This window comes from Lepisma saccharinum, chromosome 14, assembly GCF_977018435.1.
Source record: "Lepisma saccharinum chromosome 14, izLepSacc3.1, whole genome shotgun sequence".
Classification (NCBI taxonomy): Eukaryota; Metazoa; Arthropoda; class Insecta; order Zygentoma; family Lepismatidae; genus Lepisma; species Lepisma saccharinum.
Window position 1 is genome coordinate 73761639 of NC_139242.1, and position 16568 is coordinate 73778206.

At 40.0% G+C, this 16568-nt stretch overlaps 1 protein-coding gene across 1 annotated transcript in view; it reads right to left on the reverse strand.

Annotated features, from left to right (window-relative positions):
• The window catches only part of LOC145999023 (guanylate cyclase 32E), a 511534-nt gene that overhangs the window by 257085 nt on the left and 237881 nt on the right, over positions 1-16568 (reverse strand). The window contains exon 4 of the mRNA XM_083135915.1: positions 12138-12333. Coding sequence (XP_082992041.1) covers positions 12138-12333 — 196 coding nt within the window. The remainder of the gene's footprint in view (positions 1-12137; positions 12334-16568) is intronic.

Sequence of the window (16568 nt, forward strand, 5' to 3'; positions counted from 1 at the left end):
ACAGAGCAGTTTTAACAAGTTTTTAACATCTATTTTCTTGCACAATAAGAAATTTTTAGTACTAGCACAATCAGTTACAATGGCACAATACGAATTTCACTAGTTCAGATCAGTTACAATGTCAATTTCATCAGTTATCAGTTACAATATCTTTTTTTGCACTATAGCACGAGAGACAATCAGAAAATTTGCACAAAAAATTTGTTGTTGTTTTTACACGTGAAAATTAACAATAAAATTCTTTCTTTTTATCGTTTCAGATGCTGTCGAAACATCAAAAACACATACACACACTAGAAAAAAAAAAAGCATGCAACTTTATTTGTAACACTCACATATTCTCCATCTTCATCAAGAAAATATTATAATAAACATAATTATTTTTATCTATATCTCACAATAAAACTCTATATCCAAAAATATCACAACATCAAATAACACTAGAGTCGTTAGTACACGTTGCATGCATTACGGAGGTCCTCTGTAGAGTTTCATGGAAGTTTGAGAGAAAAAAAACAAACACGTAAAACTCTACAGAGGTGCGGTAATCTATAACCGCAGCCGTTAGAAAACTTTTACTTTTTTGGCTGGGCACCACGCACCCTGGCGAGGTTATAGGGGCCAGGTATCCTAAAAAACAACAATTATTATTTTGTTTGTTTGTTTGCGTCACAATACATACGCGCGCGTGTGTGGCACATCGTTCCCTCCCCGAGAGAGAGGTTTACGAAGATCACGATATATAAACATTTGGTCCCGGACTTGGAAAATTAGGATAAGATGCACTCATCTTTCAAAAGATGAGAGGATGAGAGGATGAGAAGAGAGGTTTACGAAGGTCACGATATATAAACATTTGGTCCCGGACTTGGAAAATTACGATAAGGTGTACTCATCTTTCAAAAATGAGAGGATGAGAGGATGAGAGGAGAGGTTTACGTAGGTCACGATATATAAACATTTGGTCCCGGACTTGGAAAATTACGATAAGGTGCACTCATCTTTCAAAAAATAAGAGAATGAGAGAATAAGAGGATGAGAAGATGAGAGCGCGCGCGTGTGTATATGCCACATCGTTCCCCCAAGAGAGAGGTTTACGAAGGTCACGATATATAAACATTTGGCCCCCTTGATTCCAGCACTCCAACTTCATCTCTAATATTGACGACAATATTCTAAAAGTAGAGAGGATGAGAAAATAAGAGGATGAGAGGATGAGAAGATGAGAGGATGAGAGAATGAGAGAATAAGAGGATGAGAAAATGAGAGGATGAGAGGATGAGAGGATGAGAGGATGAGAGAATAAGAGAATAAGAGGATGAGAAGATGAGAGGAGAGGTTTACGAAGGTCACGATATATAAACATTTGGTCCCGGACTTGGAAAATTACGATAAGGTGCACTCATCCTTCAAAAAATGAGAGGATGAGAGGATGAGAGGATGAGAAGAGAGGTTTACGAAGATCACGATATATAAACATTTGGTCCCAGACTTGGAAAATTACAATAAGGTGCACTCATCTTTCAAAAAATAAGAGGATGAGAGAATAAGAGGATGAGAGGATAAGAGGAAGATGAGAGGATGAGAGGAGGATGAGAGGAGGATGAGAGGAGGATGAGAGGAGGATGAGAGGGATGAGAGGGATGAGAGGGATGAGAGGATGAGAGCTCATCTTTCACTCATCACTGCTTTTCTGCGCCCGTGAAACATCGTCAGCACACTAAATGAGGCGCGGAACAGGGAGAGAAAGTGAGTTTTTCAACTTTTTGTGGTCGTTTGGTCAAGAAATCAAAGTTGTCGTGGGAGTCACATTTTTGATCTACTCATCACCCATCACGAGGACAATAATTGATATTTCGTTGTGTTTACACCAAACATATAAACTGTGTTCCTAAAATTATGCACTAACCATGCAAGTATAAAAACACATTGGAAGCATATTTTACCACATATTTGGAAGTAAAGTGGGATAAAATTAAAAACGCAGTTTCAATCAGAAAAAATTACACCGAAAAATTTAAGTCTCTGGTTATAAATTATCAATACTGCGAAACGTAAGTAACTTATGTGTGAGGTTCATTGGTGTTCTAATTATAATTTAATATAATCCCTTTAATATAATAAATTGTACCTCTCTTTTGTTTAAGTTGAATACAATGCTGTGCTATATAAAGATCTCATCTAAAGAGAAAGTCAGTTTCAAGGATAATAGAAAATAAACATCTTGTTGAACTTGCAACAGAAATTCTCCAAAGAGGCAGATTTTCAATTCAAAACATGACATTTCTGCACGAATGCATTTCCTTTTATATCCGGAAATTTGGAAGAAACATGAAAATGCATTATTGTACTGGTGCAATTAAACTGTGCTAATTAAGTTTCCTGAGCACCATATAAGACAATCACTTCGTTGCGCTGAAGTACTGAAATTTCACTACGACCAATTCTGTTTTACTGTCTACTGATATTTTCCACCGAATAAATAAAGTTTTCCCATGACGTCAGCGAGAAAAGAATACTAGTCAAGTGCATAATCTCTTTTCAACGTCGAATGAACTTGAAGATATATCTTTGCGGTATAAAGGAACTTCGCTTATATGCTGTTACATAACGAACGAATTCTTGAACTTTGGAAAGATTTTTAATTTTTTTTTCTGAAAGTTCGATTATTCTTTTGCCAGAACATCGTTTAAAGAGAGAGAAAGAATTCAATTGTGAACTGTTAGAAAGTTGCTGAAAGCTGAAGAATTTTCAAGAAACTCTATAGTTGGCAACTTACAAGTCTCAGGGGAGGGGAGGAGGAATTCAGCTTTGATTAAATCCGGATTCCATTCAGCATGGGGAGATAGAAGTGTAAAGGGCAGAAAAACAAAGATAATAGACTCTCAGTTTTAAGGAATGGCAAAGATTATAATTACTTATTGTTGTGAAAGAGAAGCCAAGGAAATGTGAAGCAATTATTCCAATTTGAAAGAAAGAAACCCAGTTTATGGCAGAAGTTCGTTTAAAGTACGCTTCTTGCACAAAAAAGTATTTTCGATCCAAATTTCTGTCGTCAAATTAAAAATTAAGATTTCATATCACCAACTGTAAATTCAACACACATTCATACATTTTGGTTTTAGTACTATACCAAAGTTTTTTATTAAGTGATAAGCTATGGTCGTTCATCTAACCTGTTATGCTATTATGGAGGAGGGAAGATGTGCGATGAGATAACTTTTGAAAAGAAGACCAAACATTCTGTTTTTCGCCAATTTCAGCGAATATGGAATAACGTAACAATCTCTTGTAATTGTGTATCGATAACAATGAAAAAGACATTCCATACGTACACAACTTTCGAATATACTATTCACAGATTATAAAACTAAAAAGACTGCATCTTCGAATTAGATCTAAACACCTGGAGAACGCCTACTACGGGAATCGTATCCTTGACCACCATCGTATTACACAGCTTAAAATATCCAACTTTAGATGTCTTATGGGTTGAAAATTATGATGGATTACACGTCAATAGCCATTGGCTTTTACCTCAATGTTACAGGTTTTTTTTTTCGAATTTTCAAAAAAAAAAAATTCCTATTCTTGTTATCATCACTAGCTTCTCAACCATTTCCCCTTGATTTGTTCGACATCTAACTTTATTTGATTAATGTGTAGCATGATTCAGTCATGTTGTTTTCCAGAGAAAATTGAGCATTTTTACTCTCACATAAAGCGTTCTGCTGTCACTTTTAGGAATCGCAACTTTAATCTATTTAATCTTTAATATAGGGAATAATGCTAATATGGTGCTGCAATCTGGCGACGGAGTCGAAAAACGCTGTAATGGATGTTCGTTCCATCTTGCATTGCTATCGAGTCGGGAGTGAAATGTGTTGTTGAATGCCACATTATGCGAGGCGCGGCTCCAGGAGTTCGAATCCCGACCTGGGCATGGATTTCCGTTGAGAGTGCTTCTTTTCATATCCTCACTCATCTTTATTTTCGCGAGTAGACAAAAGTGGCAGAAAAAGGAAGGAAAGTAAATCAGATCAATCAAGGTACTGAACATTCCAAATACTACTGTATATGGGTATTTGTGACAATAATCTAATGTATAAAAATGGATGTGTGTGTGTGTTCGTTCCAGCATAACTCTCGAACGCCTGGAGCGATTTCAACCAAACTTGGAACACGTATCACATGCAATCTCGAAAGGAATACTCTGGGGGTAAGACAACCCTGACACCCCTAGGGGGTGGGGGTAGGAGGGGGGTGACATGTAAGAATAATCGAAAACGACCGATATTAGTGTGGAATTCATAGTTGTCGGGGTCGCTAAGATGAATAGTGACACTCCCAATGTCATTCAACTCCAAGACACCCCTGGCACCTCTAGGTGTGAGGGTGGGAAGGGGGTGACATGTAAAACGACCGATATTAGTGTGGAACCCATAGTTTTCGGAGTCGCTAAGATGAATAGTGACACTCCAAATGCCATTCAACTCCAATGCACCCCTGGCACCCCTAGCGGAGAGGGTGGCAAGGGGGCGACATGTAAAACGACCTATATTAGTGTAGAATCCATAGTTTTCGGGGCCACTGAGATGAATAGCGACACTCCCAATGCCGTTCATTTTACACTATAGTTAGAATTCATTATTTTCCTGTCTAAAAGAAGAGTGGGATAAATAAATACCTGGGCGACCCCGGGCAATCAGTTACTAACAATAAACAAAACTTATGAACGCAGCCAATGCTTACTGCATCATTTGCAGGCTACTGTACTGCACTGTATCGCATAACACAAAGAAGCACTCTCAGAATGGATCCACCACTGATTTATTTACTCATAAACAGTAGAAAGCGAATTCACGCCAGCCGAATTTTCGACCAAGGGTACTCGATGACCTCAAGACGGGGCAAAGGCTCGCAGCAACGTCAAACAGCTCTTGCAATGACTGGTGGGAGTCAGGATCCGATTCTTTCCAGCAGCCAACTCCGATCGCACACAAGCGGTTACTTTCCACACTCGAGTTCGTCCGCAGTACTCACTGAGGTTCGATCCTTGGCATCAACCATCTTGTGAGAGAAGAGTCTGCGATTGGTGACTCCGGCAAAGATGGCGGTGGGGGGCGGTACCGTGACGGTTGTTTATCTGGCTCCATGTGATCTTCAGGTCCAACAGCAATATGGTGCATCTGTTGATGTTTTGCTTCCCTCGAGCGAAACGACTACAATCTAGGCATGGTCTTTTTCCTAGATATCTCGAAAGACTTGCTCCTATCTTCCTTCTTCTCAGACTTGTCGCTGCTAGAAGAGTCTTCCTTGCTGGGTTCTTTGCTGCTAGAAGAGGACTCTGCCTTCGAGGAATCGCTCTTCTCTTCCTTGCTCTTGTCCGAAGAGGAACCTTCCTGTTTTCCAGACATACCAGATGTGCACGTGGCCCCTACCTTTCCATTGCTATTGTTGCCAGATTCAACCCTGGCGCCACTCTGGACTTAAAGTCCTCTAGCTCTGATTTCGTTTGAAGCCTGTTGCTTGCCACGCAGTTTAACAATCAAACGAGGAAACAATGCTACGAGGCTGCATTGTTGATTTGGACATTTTGTGTAAGTGCATATGGAACGATTTAACAATCCTGTCAAACCCCCTTACACCTCGTATAATGTGGATCCTTTTTAGTTATGCCCGTAAACATCAAGTCAAAATTAAAATACAAGGGTTGGAAAGAAAGTAATGCCGATAAAGTGAGGGCGTTTCTTTCTTCGAAAGCATCGCTTTTGAATGGCCCGATTTCACAATACCACTCCACAGCTCCGTATTCTTCCGTCTGCACGCACTGCGCTAGCGACAATGAGTGCGTTGAACAGCCATGTCTGTCCACAAATATTGCGGTATAACGAGAGAACACTTTTATAGAAATTCAATGCTCAAAACATGCCCTTTGACTCCCTCACAACACCCAAAAAATCTCTGCTCCTTCCTGTGATTTTCGTGGCCAATCTGTTATGCAACCATGCGCAACAGAACACTTCTGATTTTCTTTCGCGGGTGCACGCACAGTCTGCTGGCGCGAATTCGGTCGAACACTGCAAATCTACATAAAGGTATAGTGTAGTAAGCTATAAATACCTTCAAACATCACTTATTTCTTCCATTTTACACAGAATTTTGTTGAGAATAACGTGCGTTAAAATCTGCAAGATCACCTTAAAGCAGCTTGTACCCTGTTCAATCGTCCGCTCTGTAAATCACCGGTTACGGTTTCTGAGAAATCACTAGAACTCTTTAGTGGACTTGTAAACCTACAAGTTACAGTATGATTGGCTTGCTTGCCACATTTGAAAAAATAATTTAAAAATAATAACATGATTCGCTTATCTTTAAAAATTATGTATGATTATGTTTGTAACGAACCTGAGCGTTTAAGGTTTTATATTTGTAAGATATTAAGATTTTAAAATGTTTGTTACTTCAAATAATGTGCAAGCTGTCCCAGACAACTAAGCCCCGCGACAGGTTAACCTTGCAGCAACTTCTCGCATATACAGGGTGTTGCAAAATACCTGTTACAACGCTTGGGAGGTGGTTCGACAAGTAAAAACGAGGAAAAAATGTCATGTGAAAAAATGTCGAAATCGGCACCGTTTGCGAGTGACAAGCGTGCGAAAATCGCCTCACACCATGCGTAAAGTACAATAACTCAAGAAGGAAGAAAGATATCAATGTCGGAATAAAAGAATACAAACAAAATCGTGCCTGACGAATACAATGGTGCAGCAATTGAGGCCCAGTGTAAATTGCGCAAGGTGACTCTCAAAGAAAGTGGGGAATCCCGATGGAAAATATAGGAAATTTACTACTATTTTCTACATAATGTTGAGATCGGAATGTAGGCAGTAAAAAATGACGACGTATGTCCACATGTCCCACTACTGCTGGGACACCGTCCCACACTCGGGAAATAGGAAATTCACTCGAAAATGACGCTATGCCGTCAAATTACGCTCAGATTGATTTCAGCTAATTGGTACAGAAAGCTCCACTAGAGGCGCTGTGAGTGTAGGTCACCTGTTACGTATTAGTGTTGGTGGATACTACGTAGAGACTGTAGTCGACCGTTGTTTTTCCTGTCTTGTTCTGCGTCTCGCAGCGTGGAGTTTAGTCTGGCGTGTGTGTATGGTTGAATTGCGCTAAGGAATACTGTACGTAGAGTACGTATTCCCGTGTTCTTTCTCGGTTTGCAACAACTGCGTGGACACCTGTGTGACATTACGTGGGTGCTAATCACGGTAGTTGTGATCCGTCACTCGGAGGGAAAGTGCCCCTGTTTCTGGGCAGTTCTCGAACAAGACAATGGTGGAGTACTCTACCCACGAGCTTGCTGATATGCATCTCGTTTATGGAGAGGCAAACCGAAACAGCCGTGAAGCACGTCGTTTGTATCACGAACGTTTTCCCAATAGGCGATTACCAGCACATGCATTCTTTCAAAGACTTGATGCTCGACTGCGTGAAACTGGATCTCTACTACCCCGTAGGTGGGATTGTGGAAGACCCCGCACTGTGCGCACTGTGCAATTTGAAGAGGACGTGTTGGACGCGATACGAGACCGTCCTGACACCAGCACACGTGTCATTGCTCGTACTCAACAAACCCACCATAGCAATGTGTTCCGCGTTCTTCGAGAGGAGGGATTGCACCCATACAAATTGCATAAGGTGCACCACATACTGCCCACGGACTTTCCCCTACGCATGGATTTCTGCCAATGGTACGTGCAACAAACTCTTTCCATTCCACAGTTCCCAACAAAAGTTTTGTGGACCGATGAGGCAATGTTCACCAGGGACGGCATGTTCAATAGCCACAACAGCCACGTCTGGGATATGGACAATCCGCATGCAATCATTGTGCGCCATCATCAACATAGGTTCGCAGTGAATGTGTGGTGTGGCGTAGTAGGTGACCACTTGATAGGCCCGTACATTTTGCCATCTACTTTGTGTGGTGGGAATTATCGGGTGTTTCTACATGACGTATTACCTGAACTTTTGGAAAACGTGCCACTGGCAGGTAGACAACGTATCTGGTTTCAACACGACGGCGCCCCCGCACATTTCGACCGGGGAGCCAGAGCCTTACTCAACGATATTTTCGGCGATCGTTGGATTGGCAGGGGTGGACCTTTACCGTGGCCACCTCGTTCCCCCGACCTCACACCACTGGATTTCTTTGTGTGGGGAGAAATGAAAAGGCTCGTGTATGAAACCCCTGTGGAAAGTGCTGAGGATCTCGTTGCTCGTGTTAGTGCCGCTGCTGGGACAATTGGTGACATGCCAGAGGTATTTGCACGTACCAGACAATCAGTGCTTCGCCGATGCCATCTTTGTCTTGAAGTCAATGGCGGACATTTTCAACAACGTCTCTGAGTATACCGGTGTTTGTGTGAGCCCCTATCAGCACCACATAGTGTCCTTTAGTGAAAGGTACGAGTGAAGATGCTGGATATCGCTGTACTTCATACCGTCGATCTGCATGTGCGGAGGTTGTGCGCTTCCCAGTGGAATCCCTTCCAGATGTGCTGTGCCTGGAAATGTTACATGCCATTGTGTGCGTTTTCTCGCCATTCTCCGTCTTCATTCCTTCGAGGATTACCCACTTTCTTTGGGGAGCTCTCTTGTAGTATATGTACAGCCTAACGACATGTGGCCATTGTTTAACTTTTGTTTTTCGTACTGCAAAGTAGTGTGTCAACAGTAAGGGATTGAAAACTTTTTTTTATGATTTTCCAGTATTTTTTTCCATTTGGGATGGTGTCCCAGCAGTAGTGAGACATGCGACAAATTGGTTTCTTTTCTTCGAACCGCAATGTGAACCGTGGCCCCTATTTCCCGGGTGTGGGACGGTGTCCCAGCAGTAGTGGGACATGTGGACATACGTCGCCATTTTTTACTGGCTACATTCCGATCTCAACATTATGTAGAAGATAGTAGTAAATTTCTTGTATTTTCCATCAGGGGATTCCCCACTTTCTTTGAGAGTCCCCTTGCGCAATTTACACTGGGCCTCAATTGATGCACCATTGTATTCACCAGGTACGATTTTGTTTGTATTATTTTATTCCGACATTGCTATATTTCTTCCTTCTTGAGTTATTGTACTTTACACATGGTGTGAGGCGATTTTCGCACGCCTGTCACTCGAAAACGGTGCCGATTTCGACATTTTTTCACATGACATTTTTTCCTTGTTTTTACTTGTAGAATCACCTCCCAAGCGTTGTAACAGGTATTTTGCAACACCCTGTATAGACCCAAACGTGCGCGCAGAAAATAGTTCAGCTGCAATACTGCGGATTTTCTCACTGTCTGTGATATGAACAGCTCAGCGGTTAAGGCGAGACTGGCACGGGGATGCTGAGTGCCTCTCTAGAGTGGATTGATACATAAAACCTGCTGCAAACTTAACCTGTCGCGGGGCTTATAGTTAGATTGATACAGTTGTGGTTGGAACTTGTGTATATGGTTAGAAATACGTCATCTGTTCGTGTTGACGTCACTTTCTCATCTCAGCAGAGGAAGTGAACCCGGCTGAATGTTTTTCACCTGACGACAGACTCGGTTAGAAAACAGGTGAAGGTGAGAAATCAACAGAAACGTGGTAACGGTTAATGGAATGCCCGAATAGTGTAATTGGTAATTATTTTCGTTTCATTCTGGCTATACTCGAAAGTAATAATTAAGTACAGAAACTTTCGTGTATTTACGTTTGTATTGTCCAGCGTTAATTCTATATGCAAGTGTATTTAGTGATTGTGATGTGATTTAATATGCTATAGAATTGTTCCTCTTCAGGCAGAAACGTAAGTAAATCTGTACCTTGCTTTTAAGTCCACATACGATAGGAAATATAAGTGATTATAAAACTGCGTTTAACTTCGAATACTGTGTTGTGCTTCTTTTCTACCCAGAAAGCCCTGATGATTTCCAAAGATTCTCATGTTCCCGACTAAAGGAGTAGCGGACTAACTTTCTAAGGATTGGTGTACAACCGGGGGACGTTGCATGTTAATTATTTTAATTTCTGCCACTTTTGGCTAAACGCGGTGCGAAAAGATGCACCAATCACCGCAGAATATATTGCAGTCAATTAACATCAGAGAGATCCTTCTAATGATATAATTTTAATTTTATCGCTATAGAAGTTTAATAGAAATTGACAAGCGAAGCGACCAAAAAGGATGAAAAACTAATTTGAGAATATCCAGGCACCGAGTGAAATGAAAAGGCGTGGGTATACGTTAAATAAAATAAATAAAATGAACTCAAAGCGAATTCCGTGTTTAACGCCAGTTGTGGGCAACATCAAAGAAAAACTTTTATGTCATGTGCAAATCCACGGTTAATGAAAATATAAATTAACTGAAACCGTTAGCTTTTAGTGGCACGGCAGGAGAGGAATTAAAAAACAACGTAATTTGCTATTTATGGTTCGTGATTAGATCGACGTTGGTGCGTTTAATCCAGCTTAATATTAATTTGGGAGACTGCACAGCGATTCGCCAATTAGAAGTGATTTTCTAAACAGGAGAGCTGAAAAAGTGCATTCAGACTGTATCTGTCCATGTCAAACCATGGATGTTTCTGTAGAAAGATAACATTTGATGAACGGATACATATCTCACTGTAACATAACTGATTGTGTCCGCGGCATAATTAACTGATTCGATTATAGTAAGCTTGCCGGAGTAAGAACTGTGTGGACGCATAGGCGTAACTCGGTGGGGGCAAGGGGGGCGCTTGCCCCCCTCAAATTTTCAGGTTTGTTAAAATTTGCAAGTTAACGATACCTTTGTTAACATCCTAAGACCTGAGGAGCTAAGTAATAAATAATAATATTTATAATTATCCCGGAGACTATTCTTATGGGATGAAAAGCTTTTCGACTCTGTCTCCCAAAACGTTAAGCTTCAAGTTAAGCCCATGTGTGGACGTGAAATATTATTTACAGTAGCAGTGTTACTGTTTCTTAGTGCAGAAGAGTGAATGCATTAGCCGAGACAAATTATCTTCGTAAGGATTAGCCTATATGTTTTGTGTACCTTCATGTGTTAAAGGGTAGCAAATACAAACTATTCCGCAGTGAAAACCAGTTTAGCCATCTGCTTGTCTCCTTCAAAAATCAAGAGGGGTATATATATGAATAGGCTATATAAAATATTTACGTCAATCTTGCACGCCACTTAAATGTATTTGTAGTTGTCGCTACTCGGCGAGTCCGTTAATGATATTCAACCACCAATATATGACGCCATGTGGTGGACATTTACTTTACATTTAGACGAATAAGGTAATGGTTTCAGCACTTTTGTGCAATAAATTTCCTGATATATGCATTAACTTATGTTGGATTGCCTTGAAAAAGCTTCAATTGAAGCAATAATCACATCGGAAGAGTCGAGTACTACTTTATGGTGGTCTCGTACCCGGGAGGAAGGGATTTGCCACAAGGCTATAGCCTAGAGGCCGCACAAAAACGAGACGCTGAAGCATCTAATTGTATTGTTTTATCGACGTTTAATGAATAATTTTCAATCATATGTGTCTAAAATTTAAAGTTTACAAGTGTTTGTTAATATAGAAGGTGCAATTAGTGTACGTGAAGTACTATGAAAACAAAACTGTTAATGACAATAGTAACGTCAGCAGACCCGAAAACAAAGCCTAAGTGGCCAAATTTTATAACCCCCTCTGCTCATACCTATGTCACAGCACACGAAAATTCGCAGACGAAAAAAGTACCCAACGGGCCCACCTCTATGCATTTCACTTTGGCTCTTACCAACAGCAAACTTCCTGCATCTAGTGGGAAGTACAGTGGGATCCATAACTTTGCTCAGCAAATTGTCCATGAATATTTTCCTTGGTTTTTATCTTAATCATACGTGTTTTAAGCACTGTATTTTTACATATACTGGTTCAGAGGTCGTAAGCAGATTTGTGTCAGTTCATGAAGCTCTCATTGCATAAAACAAAGGAAGCAAACGTGGCGATGGACAATTTGCTTGTTAATACTTATGGATCCCACTGTACAAATAATCTTCGCGATAAATATGAAAGAAGAAAGAGGAAGAAGTACTTACTTCTTGAATCCTGGTAAGTATCTTTCACGAGATCATAGAATGGGTTGGGCACATGAGGCATGTAACCATACACAAACGGCTTATCCCACGTTCGCTTGGTTCGAACATTGATCCCCGCCTCTTCCATTGTTGCCAGGATGGTTGCGGCCACCTTTCCGAACTCACTGTCGGCGGAATTCAGGTAGAAGAAAGTCACCTTGAAAGGAATCAAAGGAAGCTACTCAGAAACAGAAAATACGAAAATAACATGGTTAATATTTATGAGTTTAGTATCAAACGCTCACAAATCTAAACACTAGAACTTTGAAAGGGTTTGCATGTAACTATAAGTAGCTTGTTATTGTCAAGATAGTGGGATATAACAATTCGGAATTTTGTTTTGAACGGTTTTCTGGTAAACTGATATTTACATTGGCGTCCCTCTATTCAGAAGGGATAAAACAGTGTAAGAAGGCAACATAAGGAGACAGTAATTTGAATTTTAATATAATGCAATGTTAATTGGCAAGTATGACCAAGTGGTAGTATTTGGCGCATAGCAATAATCTATGAAGAGATTAAGTCATTTTCCATTGTTGATATGCGTGTTGCTTTATGCCACGAGAATACGACATTAACACCCACACACATACATCCCTATTATGAGAGAAAGAAAAAACAATCAGTCTTTACAACTTTGAAAGCATATAGATATTTATTCAGATAACGTACAGAGTCGGTTGAGGTGCCACTGCAAAGCAAAACACACCAAGTCTTGACTCACGTAGTCCATTAGTACCGAACTCACCCACCAGTAGCGCTGTCAGCATTGTTCTTGAAAGTGGCAACTTTTACTGGTGAGGAACGTGCTCGCTGTGTGTTTTCGATTGACGAGACGCAATCGGCAACTGCAGTTCAACGTAAGTTTCGTACGGAGTTCTAATTCCTCAGTTCGACGAGGATGACCAAGATGGACGCCTTTACCATCAGAAAGATGGGGCACCACCTCACTACCACGTAGAAGTCCGATATTTTCTTGATACCCGATTCCCAGGTCGGTGGATCGGTCGTGAAGGTCCAATTGCATGGCCACATCACTCCCCAGATTGGCCCCGCTAGATTTTTCTTGTGGGGTTTCATTAAAGATCGGGTTTTTGTGAAAGTCTGGAATGAAATCGACTTCAGGTGGGATGTATGTCGCATTACAAATGGTAGCCACATCGACCTAACATGATTGTTGTATGACAAACTTGATGTGTTTTGCTTTGCAATTGCAACTCAACCGACTCTGTACGTTATCTGAATAAATTGCTATATGCTTTCAAAGTTATAAAGTCCTTTTTGAATCACCCTGTATATATATATATATATATATATATATATACTCTCCTCACAAAATGTTTTGAATATTGTTATATTAGGCAATAGGCACGGTGGCATATGTCCAGCAGACAGATACCATGTGTTGCATTCCAAGGCTGTGCAAATCACCTAATGCCTAATATAACAATATTCCAAACATATTGCATGTTGTCAATTTCCTATTGTTAATCTTTGTAAGTTAATTGCGACGATGAGGATGGATACTGATTTTATGAAATATATGATGAATGAACAACTATAATTAACATTCATTAATTGAATATAATTCATTTTATATAGTAAATTATACTTCTCTTTTTAACCTAGAACCTAAGGAGCAAAGAGAAAGAAACAAATAAAGTGTTTAAAAGGAGAAAGTTATACTCTCATTTTTCTGTCAAAAAAAAATTCTTATCATTAAATTTTTCGCACCTTGTAAATCATCATTACTTTGATGCAGCCTCCACAGTATCCTAGGTAATTTATTCAGAGATCTTTCACATGTATCAGGTTTCATCACCAAAGCTTGAAAATGTTTTGAGTTGTCACATTCAAACACACACACGACTATAAGTAATATCCTATTCTTCAAAAAAATGCCATGAGAAGTGTTTTGCGACACTAATAGGTTATGCGAGAGCCTCCTTGGTACGTCACATAACTTTGGACCTTCTTGTTTTCAGAAAACCAAAGGAATTTGGCTTCCATTCCAGTCTAGAGGCTCGTACTGAAATCGCCCAAAGCCGCAAGGAGCTGTAAATATGAAGAACTGTGAAGGTTCTCTTATCTGACGAACGCCAGGAAACACTGGAAGGTTGCCAACTCCACAGAAAAATAAACTTCATTTTCTGTTCCCGAGGAGTGTAGTTGCGGGGTAGGGTGCAGTTCGGTGGAAGAGGAATTTCCTGCTATCAGACTCTCGTTCAAGATATCTGACTGCCTAATGACCTTGTCTCTAGACTAGAATGAGATTGAATGGTAGACTTGAATCATGTATCGATGTGTGATTACTACAGAACGGATTTTAAATGGGAAACTTTTACTCTAAAAAAGGGCCAAAGGATGTAACGACCGCCATGTTAGGCAGATTTCAGTCGTATATTAGCATTTATCTTATTCGTATACTTTCAAGTTAAGAACTTGGATTAAATTATTTATACTTAATTGTTTTCATAATTCATGTATATATTTCCGTTTTATCTTATGTTATAATATTATTCGCGTATTTTTGCAACATTTCGTAATGCAACTCCCATGCTGCGTTTGGGATCGAACCAAGAACCTCTAGATTGAATTGGGTGATGTAGTTATTTCTCATTCATCTCTCAGATGGTTATCACTCGCTTGGCCTGAATGTGATAAATGCAAGAGGTTACATTTAAAGGATTGGCGATAGAAATTAACTTAGGTTGGATATGGGTTTTATACTCTTCATGACTGAACCGATATGGATTGGTTTAGAAAAGGATATTACTTGCCGTACAAATAGATGAAGATTGTTCCTTCACTTGTCCTCTCAAATGTCACTTGTCTGACCTCTCTGTCAGACATCGATCCAATCACACACCATCGTCCAATAATCGTTCTCCACTTTGCTTCTCTCCCCCAATCCGCAGACCTTACTCTCTATCTCGTATTCTCGCCCACTGATCACACATCCTGACAATTCCAACACTCATGCCACATACGCCTTCCAAGTCAATCACCCGACCTTTGCCGGATTACTTATTCAGCATTCCTTTCTCTGCTACCTGCTATGCTAAGACTTTATACTTCTTACCCAATACCTTGGGTACGATACGATTTATTCAGAATTTATAGGCTAATAATTATCCCAGATAATATATGCAACGTTTTCATTGTTTTTCAAATCCAAAATGGCTAGGATTATTACTATCTTTCGTGCAAATTTTGTTGTTTAAGCACAAGTTAAATACATTTCTTCTTAATATCGATTTTTGTTCAACAATGTACAAGCTTGAAGTAATTTGTCTTCGTTATAAACTAAATCTTTATTTAATCATTTTTTTGTGCAAGGGCAAATATGATTTAATTGATAAAATCAGTTTAGTTATTTCTATATAGTTTAATATTGTAATATTATAGCAAAGTATGCCCGACCCTGTGGCCGAGTGGTTAGCACATCGCGCTGCGACGCCAAGGGTCCCGGGTTCGAATCCCGGTCGGGCTTCGTTGTTTGTGAATGTTCATTCATCAATTTCATCACTCATCCCCATCTTCGCAAATTAGCCAAGAGGCACAAAACGCGAAGTAAAATAAACTAAATCAATCAATCAATCAATATTATAGCAAAGTATTTCTCCCTCGTTTTCAATAAAATATTATTTTCCTAATGGCCGTTTATGTTAGGAGTTGGGGAACCACGCTACCTGTTTTTGGCGATGTAAAAACTTCCACGTTGGCATTTTTAATTGTGCCAACCTGAACTTTAGCTTACTATCGCTAATTAACATTGATGTGTTATATAAATTATCAGTTTTTCTTGTGTTATTTTATGTTATGAATTTGTATTATTGTAAGATAGAACAATCTGTTATGCTGCGCCTCGCGCTTGAGGTAGGCAGTTGAGGTATTGCTATTAACTGTGAAGGCGGTGCGCAGACTCTCGTGTTAAATAAGTTGCTTATCACTGCCTGCGAGCGTGCATGACCCAACAAAATATAATTTTAACTTGTGCGAATCAGTATGTACGCGCGCGATTCGTGATTAAAGATTTTGGACATTTTAATTATAAAGTATTTGAATTTTATTTACTATCACGTGTCGCAATTCGGTGGTTTCCTTCCTGGAGGAAGGTGGGATCGTCTTAATCCCGATCCCTGGGTGAGAACTAGTGCTTCCAACTGACCGGCCGGAGCAAGGAGCGGTGTGTTGCCAATTCGGATCTCCATACCCTGGAGTTACGAGTGGTGGCACGTTGCAAGGACTATAGTTTATTTTTGCACTCGACTGACAATACTATCTTAAATGAAAGCACAATATATGCCATTCATTTATGAAAAAGGGATACATTAAATTTCGTATGGAGTAAAGTACGAAATGCAAGAAATTTAATGAGTTTGTTACTTC